Here is a 22,865-nt window from a genome sequence, read left to right as displayed (position 1 = left end):
AGGATAATGTTGGTGTGCCGAATCCAAAAATCACATTAATTTTGCTCAATCAGGTCAACTTTCTGAACTATGCAACAAATTGGCTTTTTAACATTTTTGCTTACATTTATGGGCATTTTCACATCATATGATACAAAATTCTTTCATATTTCTTGCAATAAATGAGTTCTGAAGATTTTACTTTTGCCAATTTATGATTGTTTTTTTTAATATTACAGGTGAATGAAATGGCTTCGACTAGAAGATCTTGCAAAAATAAGCCTGACGTATTCTGCTACATCTGCGGTGAATACATAATAAATAATAAATACATCCTGTTAGAAAATGATTTTTTTTCTCTTAAAACCTATTTTGGGTGAGAACTATATAAAAAATCAACTGATAAAGTCACAAAAATGTCATAAATTTTGTGAGAAGATCAAATTTTTCAAAATCAAATTAGCAAAAAAAACCTGACCTGATTGAGAAAACCAGATGTCATTTTTGGATTTAGCGCTGCAAAATGGTCCTAATTCAGTTGAAAAAACCTAGACAACTTGCAAAAAACATTTTTTTGTAACCCAGTGTTATCCTCTTTAAATCCACATTAACCCTTAAAGACCTTGTGCTACTTTTGTGGTGGTTCCCAAATGAATTTCTCTTTATTTTTAACCTTTCTTTAGTGATTTATTACCATTGTCACCACGTTGCCCCATAGGGGAGGCAAGGGGTATTGTTTTTGTTTTGGCTTCTTTCTTTGTTAACACTCTAGTGACCCAGAATAGATCTCATCACATTTTGGGAACAGTAGGTCAAAGTTCAAATTTTTTAAGGAATTTTTAAAATCTTTTTTTTCCCTCATTTACTTATAACGGGCAAAATTTCAAATGTCTATAAAAACATCAATTTTGTTTCAATTTACATCAAACTTGGCACATATATAGAGGCAACTGATACGCTGACATCAGCACATGCATAGACATGATGACATCAGCTGCACCGATGCCAAAATAATCTACAATACGTGCGAGGGGCGGGGTTTGTAGTGCCTGGCACCCTTGTTTATAGGTTAATATGCTGTTTTACTGGTCCAGCCCACTGGAGATTAAATTGGGCTGAATGTGGCCCCTGAACTTAAATGAGTTTGACATCCATGTAGTACAACACAGGTGTCAAACATGCGGCCCGGGGGCCAAACCCGGCCAGCTAAAGGGTCCAATCCGGCCCTTGTGATGAATTTGTGAAATGCAAAAATTACACTGAAGAAATTAACAATCAATGATGCGAAAATCATTTTAATTCAGGTTCCACATACAGACACATACAGTCCAATTAGATTTCAAGTGGGTCAGAACCAGTAAAATATCATCATAATAACCTATAAATAATGACAACCCCAAATTTTCTCTTTGATTTTTTGGTGTTAAAAAAGTAAAATTACATGAAAATGTTTATAAAATGTGAATAACCTGAACAAATATGAACACACGGAAATGTCTTAAGAAAAGTAAATGCAATTTTACCAATATTCTGCCTGTTACTAAATGCTTTGTGCGATTGTAACGTACACGTGTAAATGATAAACTGATAAAACGAGGCAGAATATTGTTAAAACTGCGCTTGTTTTTCTGAAGAAAATTAAATTTGTTCCTGTTATTCAGATTTTTAAGGAAGTTTTGTAGATGTAAACCTGATCATAATATAATTTTACTTTTTTTTCACTGTCATCATCTTACTGGTAACATAATAACATAATAACCTACAAAAAAATAATGACTCCATATTTTGTTCTCAGTTTGATGTGAAAAAAAAAAATTACATTATGCCGATAAACTTCAAATCTTTGTCTGTTTTAGTGCAAAAAAATTACATTAAATTGTGAAAATATTTACATTTACAAACTATCCTTTAACAATAAAATGTGAATAATCTGAACAAATATGAACAACCTGAAATGTCTAAAGAAAATTAAGTCCAATTAGAACTTAATTTTTCTGCCTGTTACTCAGTGTTTAGTGTCTTTGTAGATCTGATCCATAATGCACATGTAGAAATGAGAAGTTGAGGAATAATATTGTTAAAATTGCACTTATTTTTCTTAATAAATTTCAGTTTTTTTCAGGTTATTCACATCTCTTTTGTTCGGATAGTTTGTAAAAGTAAGCATTTTCATAATTTAATGGGGTTTTTTGCTATTATTTTACTGGTCCGGCCCACTTGAGATCAAATTGGGCTGAATAATAATAATAATAATAATAATAATAATAATAATAATAATAATAATAATAATACATTTTATTTATAAGCGCCTTTCAAGACACCCAAGGACACTGTACAACAAGATAAAACAAACAATCCATAAAATACAAAGAAATAAACAGATTAAAACAAATAATTACTATATATAGAAATGAAGTAGTAGAATGTGGCCCCTGAACTAAAATGAGTTTGACACCCCTGTAATAGAAGATGATGGTGTTTCCACGGTAACTACGGAGCCTCTGAACGTCCACATGGGTCATATCTGATGACCATGAAAAGATGGCAAACTGTATTTTACACCAATTATTTACATGTATTGATAGGATTAATGGATCAACGGGTAGTAAACAGTTTATATCAGTAGACGATGGATGTTTGGGTCTTTATGAGTTAAAGTCTGGGCGGTGGGTTTAGATGGCTTTCATTACATATTGTTCACAGTAAGATTATCACACAAACTCACTCTCTCTCTTCTGCAAACAGAAAAATACAATGAGTTTGTTTTCATGCATAGTGTATTCCAGATAATAGTGCACATCCGGGGGTTGGATAAGCTGTTTATCCATCTCCATCCATCACCACTCATAAATATTGCTGTACCTGAGTAAATACAATTTTCCTTCTATTTCCATAAAAAGTGGGCTTACACAGCCTGCAGGAGCCCACAGTAAGACGAAAGAAACGTATACCCCGCCTCATTATCCGAGCTGCGACTGGTAAATCCCTCCTATTATTGCCTTGGCCCCGGTGTCTTAATCAGGTTTGTCATAACTGGGGTGAGTGCTGCTGTCGCTGGGCTCCTGCAAATGCAATATTTACTTACTGTGAAAGCTCTTGTTTTGGCAAATAAACAGATACTCTTAATGTTGTGCCATGAGAGGATTAGCAGCCCCTACATCTACGCGGACATTTATTTAGCAACATGATACGTACAAATGTTGTGTAGTGGCACCACATGAAAAATTCACATTTTCCACTCTAAGCAGCAGCGGGCATTATTATATGATGCATAAAAGTTCTATTTTTTTTCTGTTAAAAGTTCATTTTGAACCCATAAAGACCCAGTGCTACTTTCGTGGCAGTTCCTAAAATACAGTTTTTTCTCTCTACAACATTTTGTAAGTGATTGATAATAATTCAAAGGGTAGGCCAAATAAGCTTTTAGCTTTAGCCTATTCCTTTTTTAGTCGCAACAGCAAGATCGATGTTTTTTTTTTTTTGTTTGTTTTTTTTATTGTTTTTTTTTTTTTTTTCGGGAGAATTTTATATTATTTTTACTTCTGTTTTGCTATTGCATTGGTGTTACATCGATGAACCCTGTGCTGTACTGACTATTGTTTCATGACCAAAAATAAACTAAGAAAAAAACTAACTATTTATCACCATTTATTATACAGGGTGACACAAAAAAATGGGAACTTTTTAACAATCCAGTAAAACCAAGAGTGATGGAAGAAAAATATTTTATTCATAATAACTGAAACCTTAAAACATGCCATTTAAGAAACAATGATGGAATTTTCATTTTTTTTAAATTACTTCCTGTAGATGGCGTCCTCCTGTATGAATGCATTCTTGAAATCTGCTGTTGAGATTCCTCATTGACCGCTGCAACATCTCAGCTGGGATACTGTGAATTTCATCCTGAATTCTCTGTTTTAACTCATCCAGAGTTCTTGGTCGAGTCGTGTACACTTTACTCTTGAGATAGCCCCACAAGAAAAAATCACAAACGGACAAATCTGGCGATCTAGGGGGCCAGGGAACGTTACCGAATCTTGAGATCACATGGTTACCGAACAATTCTCACACAGCCAACAATTGTTACTAAAATGGGGGTGTGTTTACTTGCTCAAGGTCACTGTCTCACAGTGCTGCCACTTGCTCATGTCTGCCAATACGCACTTCAAAAATTCCCGTTTTTTTGGGTCACCCAGTAATTTTAAAAAAATGAAAATTCCATCATTGTTTCTTAAATGGCATGTTTAAAGGTTTCAATTTCTATGAATCAAATATTTTTCTTCCATCACTCTTGGTTTTATTGGATTGTTAAAAAGTTCCCGTTTTTTTTTTGTGTCACCCTGTATAATGATCCTCAGTATTCTCCATTTTATCAGTGAAAATCAGGTATTTTCTTGTATTTAATTTACTGATCATGTAGACCAGGGGTGTCAAACATGCGGTCCGGGGCCAAATCTGGCCCGCCAAAGGGTCCAATCTGGCCCTTGGGATGAATTAGTGAAATGCAAAAATTACACTGAAGATATTAACAATCAAGAATGTTAAAATAATTTTAGGTCAATTCCATCTAAAGTGAATCAGACCAGTAAAACACTATCGTAATAACCTATAAATAATGAAAACTACAAATTTTTCTTTTTTGCTTTAGTGTAAAAAAAAAAAAAGAAAAAAAAAGTAAAATTACACAAAAATGTTAGCATTTACAGACTAGCCTTTTACAAAAAATGTGAAAAACCTGAACAAATATGAACTACCTGAAATGTCTAAATAGAATTAAGAGTAATTGTACCAATATTCTGTCTGTTATTAAATGTTTTGTGTATTTGTAGATCCACTGTGATGTGCAAGTTGTAACGAACATGTGAAAATGAGAAGCTAAGGACAAATAATGGCATAAATTGTTAAAATTGCACTTTAAAAAAAAAAAAAAAAAAACATTTCATTTTGGTCATGGTTGTTCATGTTTTTCCACATTTTTTTAAAGGATTGTTTGTAGGTGTAAAAACTCTGATAGTATAATTAGTAATTAGTAATTATTCTTTTTTCACTCTAAAACATAGAAATTAGACATACAAATTTTGGAATTGATATTATTTATGTATTATTATCTTATTATTTTAATCATCCGGCCCACTGCAGCTCATATTAGGCTGTATGTGGCCCCTGAACTAACATGAGTTTGACACCCCTGATGTAGACGTTCATACAAACTCAGATTAAAGTTGAGGGTTATTATATCAGAAACAGAGAAAACTAGGGCTGCATGATTTGGGCCAAAAATAAAACCATGATTTTTTTTACTCTAAAAACTCGATTTTCAATTTTGATTTTTGGGGAAAACTACAAAAGACATCAGAAGTCTGCATGCCGTTTTCGTGTGCAGCCCACATTGGAACAGCCTTCCCACTCTGGTGTGTGATGATGTTTGAGGTGCTGAAATAAGTTGGTTGTTCCGCCGTCTTTGACTGATACCGCCTTCAGGCAGAGTTGATTTGGTCTTCATCGGAAACTTCGAAGTCGTACCAATTCCACACAACCAACTTGCTCTTGCTTTTTTTAGCCGCAAACTTCTCACTCTCCTTAGCAGACGCCATTTTTGTACCGGTATGTAGAGACCACTCTCACAGTTAGGAGGAGGAGCCTATGATAGCCTGGAGGAGGAGCCTAAGGTAGCCCAGAGGAGGAGCCAATGGTAGCCCGGAGACACGAGAGAGATGAAATTCGATTTGACGGTTACTCTTTTTTTAAACATCGTCCTAATTAAATAATCCGATTTCAATTTAACCCTTTCATGCACTGTCCACTCCAGTGGACAGTTCTTCTCCAGATGTTCTCTTGTATATTCATGGGTTTTGTTGTTTTAGTTCCATATCAGCCAACACAGTGGACGCTTATGCACCATCCCATACACTGTAATTCAGATCATTACTGTAACTTTACTGTTCTTGATAAACCTGATCTGCAGTAACATGTTTAAGTGTAAATCAATTGTTATTTGTTAGACAAGAGGGTTTTTTTTTTTGCATATTATCTCCATGAAATGAGTAATTACTAGCATTAGAATATGTTAAAATGTGAGAAGACATCAGATTAGCAGCATTAAAAATGTTTTTATTTCATTGTTTTCATGTCACTTTCTGATATTGGGTTTTAACCCTTTCATGCACAGTGGTCACTACAGTGGACAGTTATTCTACAGCTGTTCTCTTGTATATTCATGAGTTTTGTTAGTTTATTTGCATCTCAGCCAACACAGTGGACGCTTATGCATCATCCCATACACTGACATTCATACCATTACTGTAACTTTGCTGTTATTGATAAACCTGATCTGCAGTGACATGTTTTTTGTTTTGTTTTGTTTTGTTTTTTTACTGTAAATCACTTGCTAATTGTTATTAGATTGTAACAGTTTTTTTTTTTTTTTTTTGGGTGTATTAGAGTGTTAAATTGTGAGAAAACATCTGATTAGCAGCCTTAAAAATGTTTTTATTGCATAGTTTTCCATATCACTTTCTGATATTAGGTGTTAAATACATGTTTCTTTGCTTCAAAAATTAAATACATGGAGTGGCCATTTTTCTAACTTCTTAACAAAAAAAACAAACAAAAAAAAAACTCAATTGCATTGTTTTTTTCATGCCTAAAAAGGAATAAAAACACTCAGGAAAAATATATTGGGTAAGAATATCATAATTCAAGCATGAAAGGGTTAAACACATGTTTCTTCACTTCAAAAATTAAATGCATGGATATTTTTGTAACTCCATAGAAAAAAAAAACCCGATCGCATTGTTTTTTTCATGGCTAAACACTGAAGAAAAAAATCTTGACTAAGGTTCTCATAATTCGTGCATGAAAGGGTTAAAATCGATTAATCTTGCAGCTCTGGAGAAACCTGAAGAAAAAGTGACGTTTTCAGCAAATGTGTCAATAACAAAATGTAAAACCAAGTGTCTCCATTCACCGTTATTTGTAAAACTCCAAAGGTTTTACTGGTGAATCAACATTGTAGAAGATGACTGTGTTTCCATGGTAACTACAGAGCCTTTGAACATCCAAATGGGTCATATCTGATGACCGTGAAAAGACGACAAACTGTATTTTACCAATAATTTGCATGTATTGATAGGATTAGTGGATCAGCAGGTATGAAAGAGTTTAGATCAGTAGATGGTTTTGGTTGATGGTACATGTTTGGGTCTTTATGAGTAAAGTGACAAGAAAACCTACTGAGCAAACACTGAACCTTTAAATCCTTCCGGCATTTTAGATATTTTCAAATCCCACGTAGCGACAACGTGTACTGTACTGTGACCCTGTGAAATTCACTTTAAATCAATTAGATGAAATGAAATTACACTTTGATTTGATTTAGTTAATGAAGATGCTTTGGCCGCTTTGCTGTGGGCTGCTGCACCCAAAATGTTTGAGGGGGGGGACCGAGTGAAGGCAGAGACGGAGAGAGAGAGAGAGGGAGAGCCGGGCAATCGGATCACAGCCATTAATCACAATCATGCGCAAATATTCGATGATACCCCCCCCCCCCCCCCCCCATGGGAAAACGAGCAACTGTGAGCTGAAAAGAAGGAAGGAAAGTGCAATGCAGAGAGACGAAGCAAGGCATTAAAACAGGAGTTAGAACAGGGGTAAAAAGACAGACGAGGGTGGGGGTGGGGGGGTGCATTAGTCATCGAAGCTACTACTAATTTATCTGAGGTGAGGGCGAATTACACTGTATCTGGAGGGTGTTTGTGTGTGTGTTTCAGTCTACATGAGTCACCCACATCATCAAGATCTCCATTTAGATAAGTGTTAGATAAGTGTGTAGATGCAGCCGCAGTTGTGGTTCCAAATGCATTACCGCTGCGCATCCGTATCAATGATGCATCTCTAAAATGTGTGGAACTCATCGGGCATGAGGGGAAAAACAACATGGATACGTCGGCCAAACTGACCTGATTAAATAGCCGTGTAAGTTGTGTGTTTTGTGGCGACCTAATGTACAGTACTGTGAATCCGTCTCTGGATAGATTTAGAAACAGAACAGCTGTGTCTACGTAGAGAAAGAAGAAGTTAGTATACAGGGTGGGGAAGCAAAATTTACAATATTTTGAGGCAGGGATTGAAAGACAGTGTATGACCAATTAGTTTATTGAAAGTCATGAGAATTTATTTGCCATAAGAAAATTGACATAATAGAAAATGTTTTTATTCTATGTGTCCTCCTTCTTTCTCAATAACTGCCGTCACACGCTTCCTGAAACTTGCGCAAATATTCGGGTGACAACTTCTCCCATTCTTCTTTAATAGTATCTTTAAGAAAGTGGACATTGCTGTGTGATGTTCTATTGGTAGCATGTTCCAAAACGCCCCAAATAGCAGAATCCAGAGGGTTTAGATCTGGGCTAGAAGGCGGCCATAAACATGATTCCCAAAAATTGCTAAAGTTGGATTTGTTGCTGTTGTCAACAAGTGTTTTGGTGTTCTTGTGTAAGATTTTAACTTCAAATCGTATTTTACTGCATTTCTAACGGTCTTGTTGTCTACCTCAACTTCAATTGCCATTTTTCTCATGGATTTGGTTGGATCCTTTAGGATTTTGGATTTGAGAGCTTTAATAAAAGCTTTGGTACGTTTTTTTTTTTTGTTGCTTCCTCCACTTCCAGACTTTGTCGTAATAGTTTTGCTCATAGTCATTCTCTTCTTTCCATTATAAACAGTCTTTATGGACACTCCAACTATTTTTCAAATCTCCTTTGGTGTGACGAGTGCATTCAGCAAATCACACACTCTTTGACGTTTGCTTTCCTGATTACTCATATGGGCAAAAGTTTCTGAAAAGGTATGGATAATAGTGTTAGGTATGATTATGACATCAATATATGTTTGGTTTCAAAACAATTGACGTAGTGCCTGCTGAGAAAAAACAACTAAATGTTCATTGTAAATTTTGCTTCCCCACCCTGTATATAACATGATATTAATGTACATATGTGCCTGAGTGGGTTTTATATAGAGGCGATTTCTCATAGACTGCAAGGGAAACTCGGCTTCCCCTAAAATTCCGAAAATTAAATGGTCAAACATGTACGGCTGTGGTGACATTTCATTGACTACAACAATCAACGGACTCGATGTTGTTCACTTCTCGTACATTCCCGTTGCGCTGTTTTCTCATACGATGTCTGCTCAGTGAATTTGTCCGTAGACGCTCAACGTCCATGCACGCCCCTGGATGCTCGGCATCTCTGGGGGTGAATGGAGCTGTGGGCGGAGCTCAGCTGGGCTGGACGCTGGGCTTCCACATGCTGATTGGAGGATCAGTTGAAAGGCTGAATTCCGTTTGATCGACAGCTGTTTTGAGATCTACTCGTTCACTTGACAGAGTTCAGTTTAATACCGTCGCGCATTCTGCTGTGAAGTTGAGAGATCAAGCACATCAAGTACATAACGTCTATATGTAAAGAAAAACAAACTCATACAGGGGAGCAATGACAGAAATAGTAAAAATATACACAGTAACCTTAAACAGAGTTAATGAGAGACATTAAGTGTTTTTCCCATTCCATTCATTCCTTCCAAAAACCCTTTTCCCCTGTATTAGACCAACACCGAACATTCAAAGTGTGTAGCATGAACCAAGGGTTTACATGGGTCTATATGCATGTTAGGTCAAAACACGGTATTCAAAATCTCTCTGACGGGACATTTTAGAGACAATTTGACAGATTAGTGTTGTTAAATGACCCACATTTTTACTTTTAAATTCATCTTTGCTTTAGTTGGACCATAAGGGATTATCCAAAACAAGGAGATACTTTATATCGAAATAAATGTTGGAATGGCAATCGATTGTTTGCTCTCTGACAGGACAATACTGTGTTTTGACCCTCAAGTGAGATCAGCTCAAAAGTGTCATAAAATCAACCCAGTTTTTCCAATAATTGGTGAATTTGTCTGAATCTTAAGACCTTTTAAGACCCTGTGGGAACCCTGTTATAACACTGGTCAACAACAAATTTATTGTTGAAGTTTTCTGAGCTGATTTAGGATAATTTTGGTGTGCTGAATCCAAAAATCACATTAATTTTGCTCAATCAGGTCAACTTTCTCAACTATGCTACATATTGGCTTTTTAACATTTTTGCTTACATTTATAGGCATTTTCACATCATATGATACAAAATTCTTTCATATTTCTTGCAATAAACAAGTTCTTATTTTTGCCAATTTATGATTAATGTTTTTTTTTAATATTACAGGTGAATGAAATGGCTTCGACTAGAAGATCTTACAAAAATAAGCCTGACGTATTCTGCTGCATCTGCGGTGAATACATAATAAATAATAAATACATCCTGTTAGAAAATGAATTTTTTTTCTCTTAAAACCTATTTTGGGTGAGAACTATATAAAAAATCAACTGATAAAGTCACAAAAATGTAATCAATTTTGTGAGAAGATCAAATTTTTCAAAATCAAATTAGCAAAAAAAACCTGACCTGATTGAGAAAAACAGATGTCATTTTTGGATTTAGTGGTGCAAAATGGTCCTAATTCAGTTGAAAAAACCTAGACAACTTGCAAAAAACATTTTTTCGTAACCCAGTGTTATCAGTATGAATCTAAGACTTTGCTCAGATTGTATTATTATTATTTTTTTTATATTATTGTTTAAAACTGCACCATCTTGTTATGTTTCTGCAGCTTTCCTTTATGTAAATAGGGTAGACATAAATAAGACACTCCCCCAGCCTTCGCCTTTTTGCTCATGCTTAATATAGAAATCCAAACTGTTTATATGTATGAATCGTGTTGTTAAATGGACGAATAAATTACTACTTCTACTTATTACTACTACTACATTTGTATGAAGTGGCATTAAAAAGCATTAACTTAGATTTGCTGTTATCTGCAGAAACCCTGAGTAAACATAAAAACCAGAAAAGGAATAGGCTCGAAACAAAAGCTTATATTTTTGCCTATCCTTTTCACCTGATACACTGCTTACATTAAATTAAATATGTACAGCAACAAGCACTCACACCATAAAAAAAAAAAAAAAAAATGTAATCAATTTTGTGAGAAGATCAAATTTTTCAAAATCAAATTAGCAAAAAAAACCTGACCTGATTGAGAAAAACAGATGTCATATTTTGGATTTAGCGATGCAAAATGGTCCTAATTCAGTTGAAAAAACCTAGACAACTTGCAAAAAACATTTTTTTGTAACCCAGTGTTATCCTCTTTAAACCCACATTAACCCTTAAAGACCCAGTGCTACTTTCGTGGTAGTTCCCAAATGAATTTCTCTTTATTTTTAACCTTAAGTGATTCATTACACTAGTCAACAACAAATTTATTGTTTAAGTTTTTTGAGCTGATTTAGGATAATGTTGGTGTGCTGAATCCAAAAATCACATTAATTTTACTAAATCAGGTCAACTTTCTGAACTATGCTACATATTGGCTTTTTAACATTTTTGCTTACATTTATGGGCATTTTCACATCATATGATACAAAATTCTGTCATATTTCTTGCAATAAACAAGTTCTTATTTTTGCCAATTTATGATTAATGTGTTTTTTTAATATTACAGGTGAATGAAATGGCTTCGACTAGAAGATCTTGCAAAAATAAGCCTGTCGTATTCTGCTGCATCTGCAGTGAATACATAATGAACTAGAAAAGCACTCTGAGAGCGCAGACCTCCGCCAAGGCAGATCAGTGCCCCCCCCCCCCCCCCGATCACCACCAAAATTTAATCATTTGTTCCTTGTGCCAGTATCAATATTTCCTGAAATTTTCATCCAAATCTGTCCATAACTTTTTGAAAGATCCGGATCAGTCTTTGCCATTTGATAGAACACCCCATTGTAAATCCCTGAGTCAAATTGCATGAGATTTGCACAATTCCCCCATATTGTGATTTCCACCATAAATATTAGTCCCATATTTATTTGACCTATATTTTAAGATTCCTTGACCATGAAAACATACCATTAGCAACTGGATTCATAATTATATCCTTATTAGTTCAGTAGTTATTCACGAAAATCACATTTCTCGTAATGGCGGTTTTCTTCTGGATCTAGCTCCTTAAGTATTAAAGCTACATGAAATCCGGTGGCATACTCCCGATGCGGAACTGACTGAGCTACACGATGGCGCTTGTCAGAAATTTCTACCTTTAATATTAAAGGCACAGTAGGCCAAAAAGTAAGGGCACCCCCATTTTTTATATAAATTGAGATAAAATCCACCTTCTGAATCAGATCCGGATCAGCCTTTGAAATGTGATAGAGGACCCCATTATCAATTCCTGAGTTAAATTTCATGAGTTTTGGTCAATAATTAAGCGAGATATTGGGAAACGAAAATTTTGGCCCCATTTACCACAATGTTAACGAAAATTTCAAAGTGATCCAGAATCCAGGATTTCTTCCGGATCACCCCCAAAGGTTAATCATTTCTTCCTTCCCTGACAATTTCATCAAAATCTGTCCATAACTTTTTGAGTTATGTTGCACACTAACGGACAGACAAACAAACAACAGACAAACAAACCCTGGCAAAAACATAACCTCCTTGGCGGAGGTAATAATAAATACATCCTGTTAGAAAATGAATTTTTTTTTTCTCTTAAAACCTATTTTGGGTGAGAACTAAATAAAAAAATCAACTGATAAAGTCACAAAAATGGCATCAATTTTGTGAGAAGATCAAATTTTTCAAAATCAAATTAGCAAAAAAAACCTGACCTGAGAAAAACAGATGTCATTTTTTGGATTTAGCGCTGCAAAATGGTCCTAATTCAGTTGAAAAAACCTAGACAACTTGCAAAAAACATTTTTTTGTAACCCAGTGTAATGATATAAAACATTAGAACACTTTCATAACAAAATGATAAACAAATATTACTATAATAATCCCTGTGAATCATTAGTTTTGCCCCCCTGCCCTCTGCATGTATTTTCTATTTCCCTCTTGTTTTGTGGTGTTTGGATACATCGCGGTGGTGACACACCTTTGTCACTAGATTTGTACCTCCAGTGTAGTGTGGCTCATTGGATGTATTGTGCAGGAATAAAGGCGAATATTTCCTTCGTGCAGTGTCAGGATTGTCATTCTCCTTCCCTCTGCTATCTGTGCGTTATTGCTTTCAAAGTCCCTCGTTGTTACAAAAAAGGAACAACAACCTCTGAGCTGCATCTACACCCTGAAAATGGCAAGTTTTAACAAAGACACATAGTCTTTTTATGTGTTGGAGGGATTTAGTTGTTTTAATACCATGACGTGCTTTAATAACCCACATGTTCCACCAGAATAACTTCTCTCCTGACTCTATTTTGCAAATGCACTGTTGTTGTGTTTCTCGTTCACCGTCGCCCAAGATGAATGTCATTCATTTAAAGAGCTACGCAAACCGCTATTTCAGAACGATATGGAAAGGTGCCTGATGTATCTATAACACTGGCACAACGTTAACAGTGTGTATATAGACAACAATATTGTGACACATCGCACCTAAAAAGCTACTCAGACTCCTCGTTCCTGTTTCTGTTCAATTCTGTATATGATGCAAGGTTATAATAGTTTTGGATTTTTAATTATAGTTTAGTTTTAATTAGTTTTGACTTTTTTTTTCTCTTATTCAGTTAGTTTTAATTAGTTTTTAGAGCAGGTTTGTTAGTTTTTATTAGTTATCGTTTTTTTCTGAATGCTTAGTTTTAGTTTAGTTTTAGTTTAGTTTTAGTATTAGTTTTAGTTATTTCATATATTTTATCTTCCTCATCATCCTATTCAAAGAAATTAGTGAGGCGTGGATATGGGCTACCCTGGACACTTTATTTGGGGGTCGGGTTAGGGCGGCTCATGGACTGAGCAGAGACACAATGTACCGTACAATGTATAAATTCCCTATAGCAGGTTGAGGTGGGGTGCAATCCATACACAACGTCACTTACGTGAAACAATGCGAAGATGTGCAAAGCATGAGAGGAGATGCACAAAGCAGCCAGCAGTTAAACCAGATAGAACCATATATAACCAGCTAACCAGCAGTTAAAGCAGATAGAAACATATATAAACCAGCTAACCAGCAGTTAAAGCAGATAGAAACATATATAAACCAGCTAACCAGCAGTTAAAGCAGATAGAAACATATATAACCAGCTAACCAGCAGTTAAAGCAGATAGAAACATATATAAACCAGCTAACCAGCAGTTAAAGCAGATAGAAACATATATAAACCAGCTAACCAGCAGTTAAAGCAGATAGAAACATATATAACCAGCTAACCAGCAGTTAAAGCAGATAGGAACATATTATAAACCAGCTAACCAGCAGTTAAAGCAGATAGGAACATATATAAACCAGCTAACCAGCAGTTAAAGCAGATAGAAACATATATAAACCAGCTAACCAGCAGTTAAAGCAGATAGGAACATATATAAACCAGCTAACCAGCAGTTAAAGCAGATAGAAACATATATAAACCAGCTAACCAGCAGTTAAAGCAGATAGGAACCTATTACAAACCAGCTAACCAGCAGTTAAAGCAGATAGGAACATATATAAACCAGCTAACCAGCAGTTAAAGCAGATAGAAACATATATAAACCACTTATAAACATATATAACCCAGTTCCTCATCAGTAAACCACACCTTAGCAGATATCTCATCTCTTAATCATCTCCAGTTCCATTATTAGCTAACTTTGCTTCAGTTCAGTTCAGCTAGCTGTTGCTAGTAACATCAAATGTTTTTTAACATTCTAACAGGTTCCATACCTCTGTAATTGGATTAGTTTTCATCCTCCTCTTTTCTCCTCTTCTAAACTGTGCAGTTCAGGGCTTGGAAGGTCTTTTCATGGTGATAAACTCTCCAGTTTTAACCTGGATGCTAGTTCAACACTGACTCTGTCCTTTAGCTCTGCTCTGTCTGTCACTCACGCGCACACACACGGTACGCCAAAAAAAAACAAAAAAAACAACAACAACAACAAAAAAACAACAACAAAAAAACCCGACCCCATTCATCACTAAAGTAAACCCCAGACAGGACTGTGCTGCTGTGTCCCAGCTTTAGTCTGTATGTTCCAGGTAGAGTGGGGACCAGAAGACGACTGGAAACCACAAATGACCAGACATGACAGACTGTGAAGTGTCCTATGGTGTCACCAGCTCAAACTGCTGGAGCGAAATAAATCAATTTCATATCAATCCGACATTGACAAAGACGGAAACGAAGGGAATTGTATCCATAATTTTTATACGTTTTAGTTAGTTTTGTAAGCTCACAATACAGTTTGAGTTAGTTATCGTTTTTTTCTTTTAATTAGAGTTTTTATTAATTTCAGTTAACGAAAATGTTTTTTCAATTTTAGTTTTCGTCATTTCGTTCGTTTTCGTTAACGATAATAACCTTGATATGATGATAAAAATGTTAACCCTTTCATGCATAGTGGTCACTACAGTGGACAGTTATTCTACAGCTGTTCTCTTGTATATTCATGGATTTTGTTATTTTAGTTTCATATGAGCCAAAACAATACACTGCAATTGATAACATTACTGTAACTTGGCTGTTCTTGATAAACTAAATCTAACATGTTTGAGCGTAAATCAATTCCTTGTTATCGTTATTAGACTTTTTTTTTTTTTTTTTTTTGGGCATATTATCTCCATGAAGTGACTAGTATTGGAGTTCACTACAAACAAAAAGTTAAGGATATTTCTTTTTTTTTTTTTGTCTTTTTTTTGTCTTTTTTTTTTGTCATTTTTGCCATTTGTAAATAAAACTATGCCTGGTCATTAAAAAAAATGAGTTTCAATTCAATTCACACACAAAAAAGTAAAAAGCGTTGTGCAAAAATCCCAACTGAAAAAAAAATAGCCCCAAAAATTTTAAATATCCATAACTTTTTGTTTGTAGTGTATATTAAAATGTGAGAAAACATCAAATTAGCAGCATTAAAGGTTTTATTTCATAGTTTTCACACAGTATATTAGTAAATATACATTTTGTTGCTTTAAAAATTAAATGCACATTTTTGCAACTCCATGAAAAATAGCGTCATTAAAAAAAAATATATATATATATATATATATATATATATATATATATATATATATATATATTCACACTGTTTTTTAAATGCCTAAAAGGAATAAAGAAAAAAAATCTTGATTAACATTCTCATAATTCATGCATGAAAGGGTTAATTTCAGATGTAAATATAAAAAAAAAGAAATCTATTTTTAAGTCTAAAGGCTGAGTTTTCTTCCCGAGCAAGAGTGGAAGAAAATAGACGGTTAGTAGTGATTTAAAATTATTATTTATGGTCAGAATGTGACAAATATTTAATAAATTTAGAGCATTTAAAACGATTATGATAAGAAAATTCAGCATTAAGTAAAATTAAATACAACCAAACTCCAGCATTTCATAAGTATGAATGACAATATGAATAACATCAACCCTACATATGAAAAAAAGTTTTTCTTGCAGCGATATTTACTGCAATATAAAATGCTATCATGATATTTGTTGTTATCATTTTGTAGCCCAGCCTGTTAGCGATGAAATAGATGAATTCAGCGTTTCCTAATCTGACGACCCCCTGCGAATAACAGCATCAATTTCCCGTTACAACTTTCCTATTTTGCAACGGTGTGGGTGTACTAATGGGTGATTTTGGGCAAATTTATGATGAAAACGACCAGAAAACAATGTTTTATTTTTACATATTTATGCTTTTTTTCCACTTGTTATCATGTCTGTGTCATTCACCAGTGGAGAATGGAGACGACAGGTTTGATGAATGGTTTGCAAACGCAAGAAAATACTTTGCCTTTAAGGTTCAATATGTACTGTGTGCTTAGAATAGAATAGGCTTTATTATTATTAGTGTCTGTATGTCATTCCAAATGCAATAATACAACTGAATAAATCATTAAAGACGTTGTAATGTGTTAGATGGATCTGTGTGGGTGCTTGTATATGGTTGTGGAATTGTTGTTTTTGCTCTTTTTGGGAGAAATATGGTTGTGGAATTGTTGTCTTTGCTGTTTTTGGATGGTTTATTTTTGTGGAATTGTTGTTTTTTTTTTACTGTTTTTGGCCGGTATGTAGTTGTGGAATTGTTGTTTTTGGAGGGTATATGGTTGTGGAATTGCTGTTTTTGGTGGAAATATGGTTGTGGAATTGTTTTTTGTTTTTTTTTTCACTCTTTTTGGCGTGTGTATGGTTGTAGAATTGTTGTTTTTGCTGTTTTTGGCAGAAATATGGCTGTGGAATCGCTGTTTTTGCAGTTTTTGGTGAAAACATGGCTGTGGAATTGTTGCTTTTGCTGTTTTTGGCAGAAATATGGTTGTGGAATTGCTGTTTTTGGCATAAATATGGTTGTGGAATTGCTGTTTTTGGCATAAATATGGTTGTGGAATTGCGATTTTTGGATGGTTTAGTGTTGTGGAATAGTTTTTTTTCACTCTTTTTGGCGGGTGTATGGTTGTAGAATTGTCGTTTTTGCTGTTTTTGGCGGAAATATGGCTGTGGAATTGTTTTTGCTGTTTTTGGCGGAAATACGGCTGTGGAATTGTTTTTGCTGTTTTTGGCGGAAATATGGCTGTGGAATTGTTTTTGCTGTTTTTGGCGGAAATATGGTTGTGGAATTGCTGTTTTTGGCATAAATATGGCTGTGGAATTGTTTTTTGTTTTTTGTTTTTTTTCACTCTTTTTGGCGGGTGTATGGTTGTAGAATTGTTGTTTTTGCTGTTTTTGGTGGAAATATGGCTGTGGAATCGCTGTTTTTGCGGTTTTTGGCGAAAATATGGCTGTGGAATTGTTGTTTTTGCTGGTTTTGGCAGAAATATGGTTGTGGAATTGCTGTTTTTGGCATAAATATGGTTGTGGAATTGCGATTTTTGGATGGTTTATTGTTGTGGAATAGTTTTTTTGTTTTTTTTCACTCTTTTTGGCGGGTGTATGGTTGTAGAATTGTCGTTTTTGCTGTTTTTGGCAGAAATATGGCTGTGGAATTGTTTTTGCTGTTTTTGGCGGAAATACGGCTGTGGAATTGTTTTTGCTGTTTTTGGCGGAAATATGGTTGTGGAATTGTTTTTTGTTTTGTTTTTTTCACTCTTTTTGGCGGGTGTATGGTTGTAGAATTGTTGTTTTTGCTGTTTTTGGCAGATATATGGCTGTGGAATCGTTGTTTTTGCTGTTTTTGGCAAAAATATGGTTGTGGAATTGCTGTTTTTGGATGGTTTATTGTTGTGGAATTGTTTTTTTGTTTTTGTTTTTTTCACTTTTTTTGGCGGGTGTATGGTTGTGGAATTGTTTTTGCTGTTTTTGGCGGAAATATGGCTGTGGAATTGTTGTTTTTGCCTTTTTTTTGGTGGAAATATGGTTGTGGAATTGCTGTTTTGGGTTTATGTTATGTTATATGTTCATGAGTGATGTGCTGTATTCTCGTGGTTGTACAAATTGTAAAAAAAAATATTTTTCTGTAAAGGACAAATAAACATATCTATTGTCATTACACAGCTTGTGCTACAGAATTATAGTCGTTATGTTAAAATGTGTTGGAAAACAGCTGTTTTTTTCTACTCTCACCAATCATAGTCCACTAACATCAACAAATAACAAATCTGCCAGCACAAACTTCAAACTAGAAAAGCACTCGGACAGCGCAGACCTCCGCCAAGGCACATCAGTCACCCCCGCTCCGATCACCACCAAAATTTAATCATTTCTTCCTTGTGCCAGTATCAATATTTCCCAAAATTTTCCTCCAAATCCATCCATAACTTTTTGAGTTAACTTGCTAACAAACAAACACACAAAGCAAAGTGATCACAATAATGAACTCATGAGTATGCATGAATCTCAGATATTCAGCCTTTAATAATTAACTGTGAGTTCAACATTTAAGTGCAAAGCAAGTTCACAAATGATTCGTAATGACAGCCCAATATGACCATGAGAATATACAAGTTTAGGATTAAACTAAGTACTGGCTTATGAGAAATAATATTGTACTTTATTTGGCATTCTATTTTGAAGGATACTGATCCAATTTTAATAACCAGAATCATTTTTTATTCATTTAGGCAAAAAAAAACAAAAAACTAAAATACCCATAAAAAGAAGAAGGTGCTAAAACATACAAAACATTAACACATTTCAACATGAATTATTAAAATTGTATTAGTAAAGCACCAGTTGAGCGTTTCTCATGAATTGCAGTTCCCTGTGTTTAGTTTTGATAGTTACTGACACAGAAATAAGCGCACATTTTCTTTCAATTTACTGTCACATTCAAAAACGGCAGACTGTACAAAACTTATGCATGGAGATGACGGTCAGCCGCGGTGTTCCCATAGAAACGACTTCGCTGGGATGTTTTCTAAATAGCGTGACAGTGACAGACAGTATTGCCGGAGCAGCAGCTGGCTCCGGGAAAACCATATATGAATAAATGTTTTGAGCTCAGCAGAACAGCTGCAGTAGGTAGGACAGTGACAGTTGTTCAGGCGTTTAAACCAGGCTGCGTGGAGGTGAATTCCTTCTGCGCTGTGCTGAACTGTACGCACTAATACTCTGATGCACTCACTGCATACATTACATGAACGCAATGACTGAGCAGTGTCGATAAAGCTGAGTATGTGCAGCTCTACTGTAAAAACTGTGTCGGCCGTGTTCATTTATATCGAATTATTGTGTACGGAGTGGAATTAGGAGGTGACAACAGGACGGTGGAATATTCCTAACCAGTGTTGTGCAAGCTAATTCCAAACTGTAATCTATTACAGATTACTTGTTAGTGTTGTTTAAGAGTAATTCCTTACCTTACAATATTATTGACATGACTCCTGTATTACTTTTGAGTTACAAACAGACTCTTGTTATAAATGGCGTGCCCCCCCCCCCCATATAAGATTCAGGAGAGCCTTGGGATGCATAAATATGTGCCCCGAAGTATACAGTTATGGAAAAAATCATTAACCCACCCTTGTTTTCTTCAATTTCTTGTTCATTTTAATGCCTGGTACAACTAAAGGTACATTTGTTTGGGCAAATATAATGAAAACAACAAAAATAGCTCATAAGAGTTTAACTTCAGAGCTGATATCTAGACATTTTCCATGTTTTCTTGATAATAACCAAAATAATTTCAGTTGTTCCAGCAATAGCTATGGTACTGTACTGCCAAAAACAGCGCTTTTAGGCATTCCACGTTTTCTTTTCTATCTGTTTTAGTCACATGATACACACAGGAGTTAGTACTTGATTGCATAACCATTGTTTTTGATGACTTTTGATGGTCTAATAATATTTTCCACGACTGTATGTGAACGGACAGCTCAGTAAGTAATGCTATGGTCCACAATGTTCGAATCCCAGCAGGAACGCCGGTAGATAAATCTGCAATCGATAAAAAATTGTAACTAGTCGTAGAAATGTTATCTTACCTTGTCATTGCTGATCACAGGGATCATGCTAACTAGCTTCTGTAAAGCAGGGTTAGGGTTAGTAATGAGCATATGTCAATGGACTGTCTTCTGCCGTCTTCACCCATTGGCTGAACACCAACAGGAAGTAGAACTTTCATGCTGTATTTTTAATTCCTTAAGGTCTCGCGGTCTTGCTGGGGTTTTTTTTGAGCAATTAAATTATGGGCGACAATTTGAGTGGTAACGCAAGCGCTTTTGATCTGTGCCGAGTAAAATATCACAAACAAGTGGTGCGAGGCACAACAAACCCTGCCCCTCACACATGTTTCGCCCATTATAAGTAAATGGAAATAATTTAAAAATTCCTAAAAATTTTTTTAACTTTGACCTGCTGTTCCCAAACTGTAATGAGATCTATTCTGGGTCACTGGCAATCTATAGACTTAATTTGGTATGAATTTAAGCAATAGTTTTGCTGCTTCAGGCATGGGAAATTTCGCCCATTATAAGTCAATGGGAAAAAAAAAAAAAAAAAAAAAATTGATAAAAAATTGAAACTTTGACCTACTTTTCTCAAAATGTAATGAAATCTATTCTGGGTCACTGGCAATCTATAAACCCAATTTGGTATGAATTCAACCAATAGTTTTTCTGCTAGAGTGTTAACAAACAAAGAAACAAATAAGAAAAGCACTCGGAGAGCGCAGACCTACACCAAGGCAGATCAGTCTTCCCCCTGATCACCACCAAAATGTAATCATTTGTTCCTTGTGACAGTATCAACATTTCCTGAAAATGTCATCAAAATCCTTCCATAACTTTTTGAGTTATCTTGAGTATGTATTTCACCCATTATAAGTAAATGGGGAAAAAAAATAAATTAAAAATTCATAAAAAATTGAAACTTTGGCCAACTTTCCCCAAAATGTAATGAGATCTATTCTGGGTCACTGGCAATCTATAAACCTAATTTGGTATGAATTCAACCAATAGTTTTGCTGCTAGAGTGTTAACAAACAAACAAACCAAACCAAAAACAATACCCCTTATCTCCCCTTTGGGGGTCGGGGTAAAAATTGATTAGTAATGCCTTACACTACTGCATTTCAGCAAAAAGTAATCCATTACTTTAATGCATTACTTTTGTAACGTGCTACTCCCAACACTGGTACTGAGTGCAATTAGGAGGTGACAACAGAATGGTGGCATCCTACTATAATGGACGTTTCTGTGTTTGTCCAACGTGTGTCCCGATGTTGCAGCACGGGAGGACGTACGGGTTCAATGTCGCTAGTATTCATAATGCATATCTTGGTATTCTGTGTGTTAATGTAATGTTTAATAATGACACCTAGATGAAAAGGGGTTCTGAGTATATGTGCGACTCACTTAAAGACAGCGTTATCAGGGTAGTTGGTGTAGCCCACGGCGTTGGCCCCTCTCAGCAGCATCTGGAATGGGACGTTTGGGATCAAAGCTCTGAGCTCCTGGAGTCTCTTCCATGGACACTCTGACAGGAAGCGCATGGCCACGTCAAAAGTAGCACCTACACACACACACACACACACACACACACATAGATTTCAGATCATGTCAGCTTTCATCTCAAATCTTATCCTCTAACCCAACTTTGATCTCGATTTAACAATCAGGAGAAAAAAAAAAAAAAAAAAAAACATTTCAAACTTCTCACAGCTCCCATAAACACAGAATACACACTAACGGATGCTCAAATAAAATATCTGACGGTATTGCACATCTATTATTCCTGCTAACACTTTCATCATTTCATTTTAAAGTAAGAAATGTTTCAGTGGAAGAGCGGAAAAAAAGAGATAGCTATCTCTCATTTCCCTTTCTGGGGGAGTAGATTAGTGAATCTCATACCCGTTTATCATATCAGTCTGAAATATTGAAGCCTACAGTGGGTTTCTGCTGATCCAACACTGTCATCATTAAATTCCATTTTTCTGAGCACTCATACATCTGTACACGGAGAGAATACCAAATACACACACGCTTCTTTCCTAACTCAAGGGGAAGTAGGAATACTCTGGAAAAACTGTTCCTTTTTTTTTTATTTATTTTTTTTTTATTTTGCCTCTTTTAAATTTAATACCAGACTATAACAGCATGTTTAAAACTACTGGTCTGGAGCGGAAATGGCTCTTAGCAATCCTATCTGATGCTAAACATATTAGCATTAATGTTTCATTGCACGCGAGCCATCCCAACATGAGGCAGAGCGAGGAATTCATCTGGGACGGCAGAATTTACTCTAATAATTCGATAAAGTGAATGAAGACTGACAGCTGGTCCCTTATATCTAGCCATTAGGCATGGGAGCTGCTGCAGTCGGCTTCTTTTTTGGAAAACACAGGCAGCCTCCAATCTGTCGGGATGACGAGCTAAAATAA

General features: G+C 35.4%; 1 protein-coding gene across 2 annotated transcripts in view; it reads right to left on the bottom strand.

Moving 5' to 3' along the window:
• The window catches only part of pcxb (pyruvate carboxylase b), an 848,274-nt gene that overhangs the window by 159,431 nt on the left and 665,978 nt on the right, over nucleotides 1-22,865 (bottom strand). For both annotated transcript variants that reach the window (XM_030162429.1, XM_030162430.1), the window contains one exon: nucleotides 21,838-21,994. In XM_030162429.1, the coding sequence (XP_030018289.1) occupies nucleotides 21,838-21,994 (157 nt within the window). The remainder of the gene's footprint in view (nucleotides 1-21,837; nucleotides 21,995-22,865) is intronic.

This window comes from Sphaeramia orbicularis, chromosome 18, assembly GCF_902148855.1.
Source record: "Sphaeramia orbicularis chromosome 18, fSphaOr1.1, whole genome shotgun sequence".
Classification (NCBI taxonomy): Eukaryota; Metazoa; Chordata; class Actinopteri; order Kurtiformes; family Apogonidae; genus Sphaeramia; species Sphaeramia orbicularis.
The sequence above is the reverse complement of the archived record's forward strand: the minus strand, read 5'-3'. Positions and strand labels throughout refer to the sequence as shown.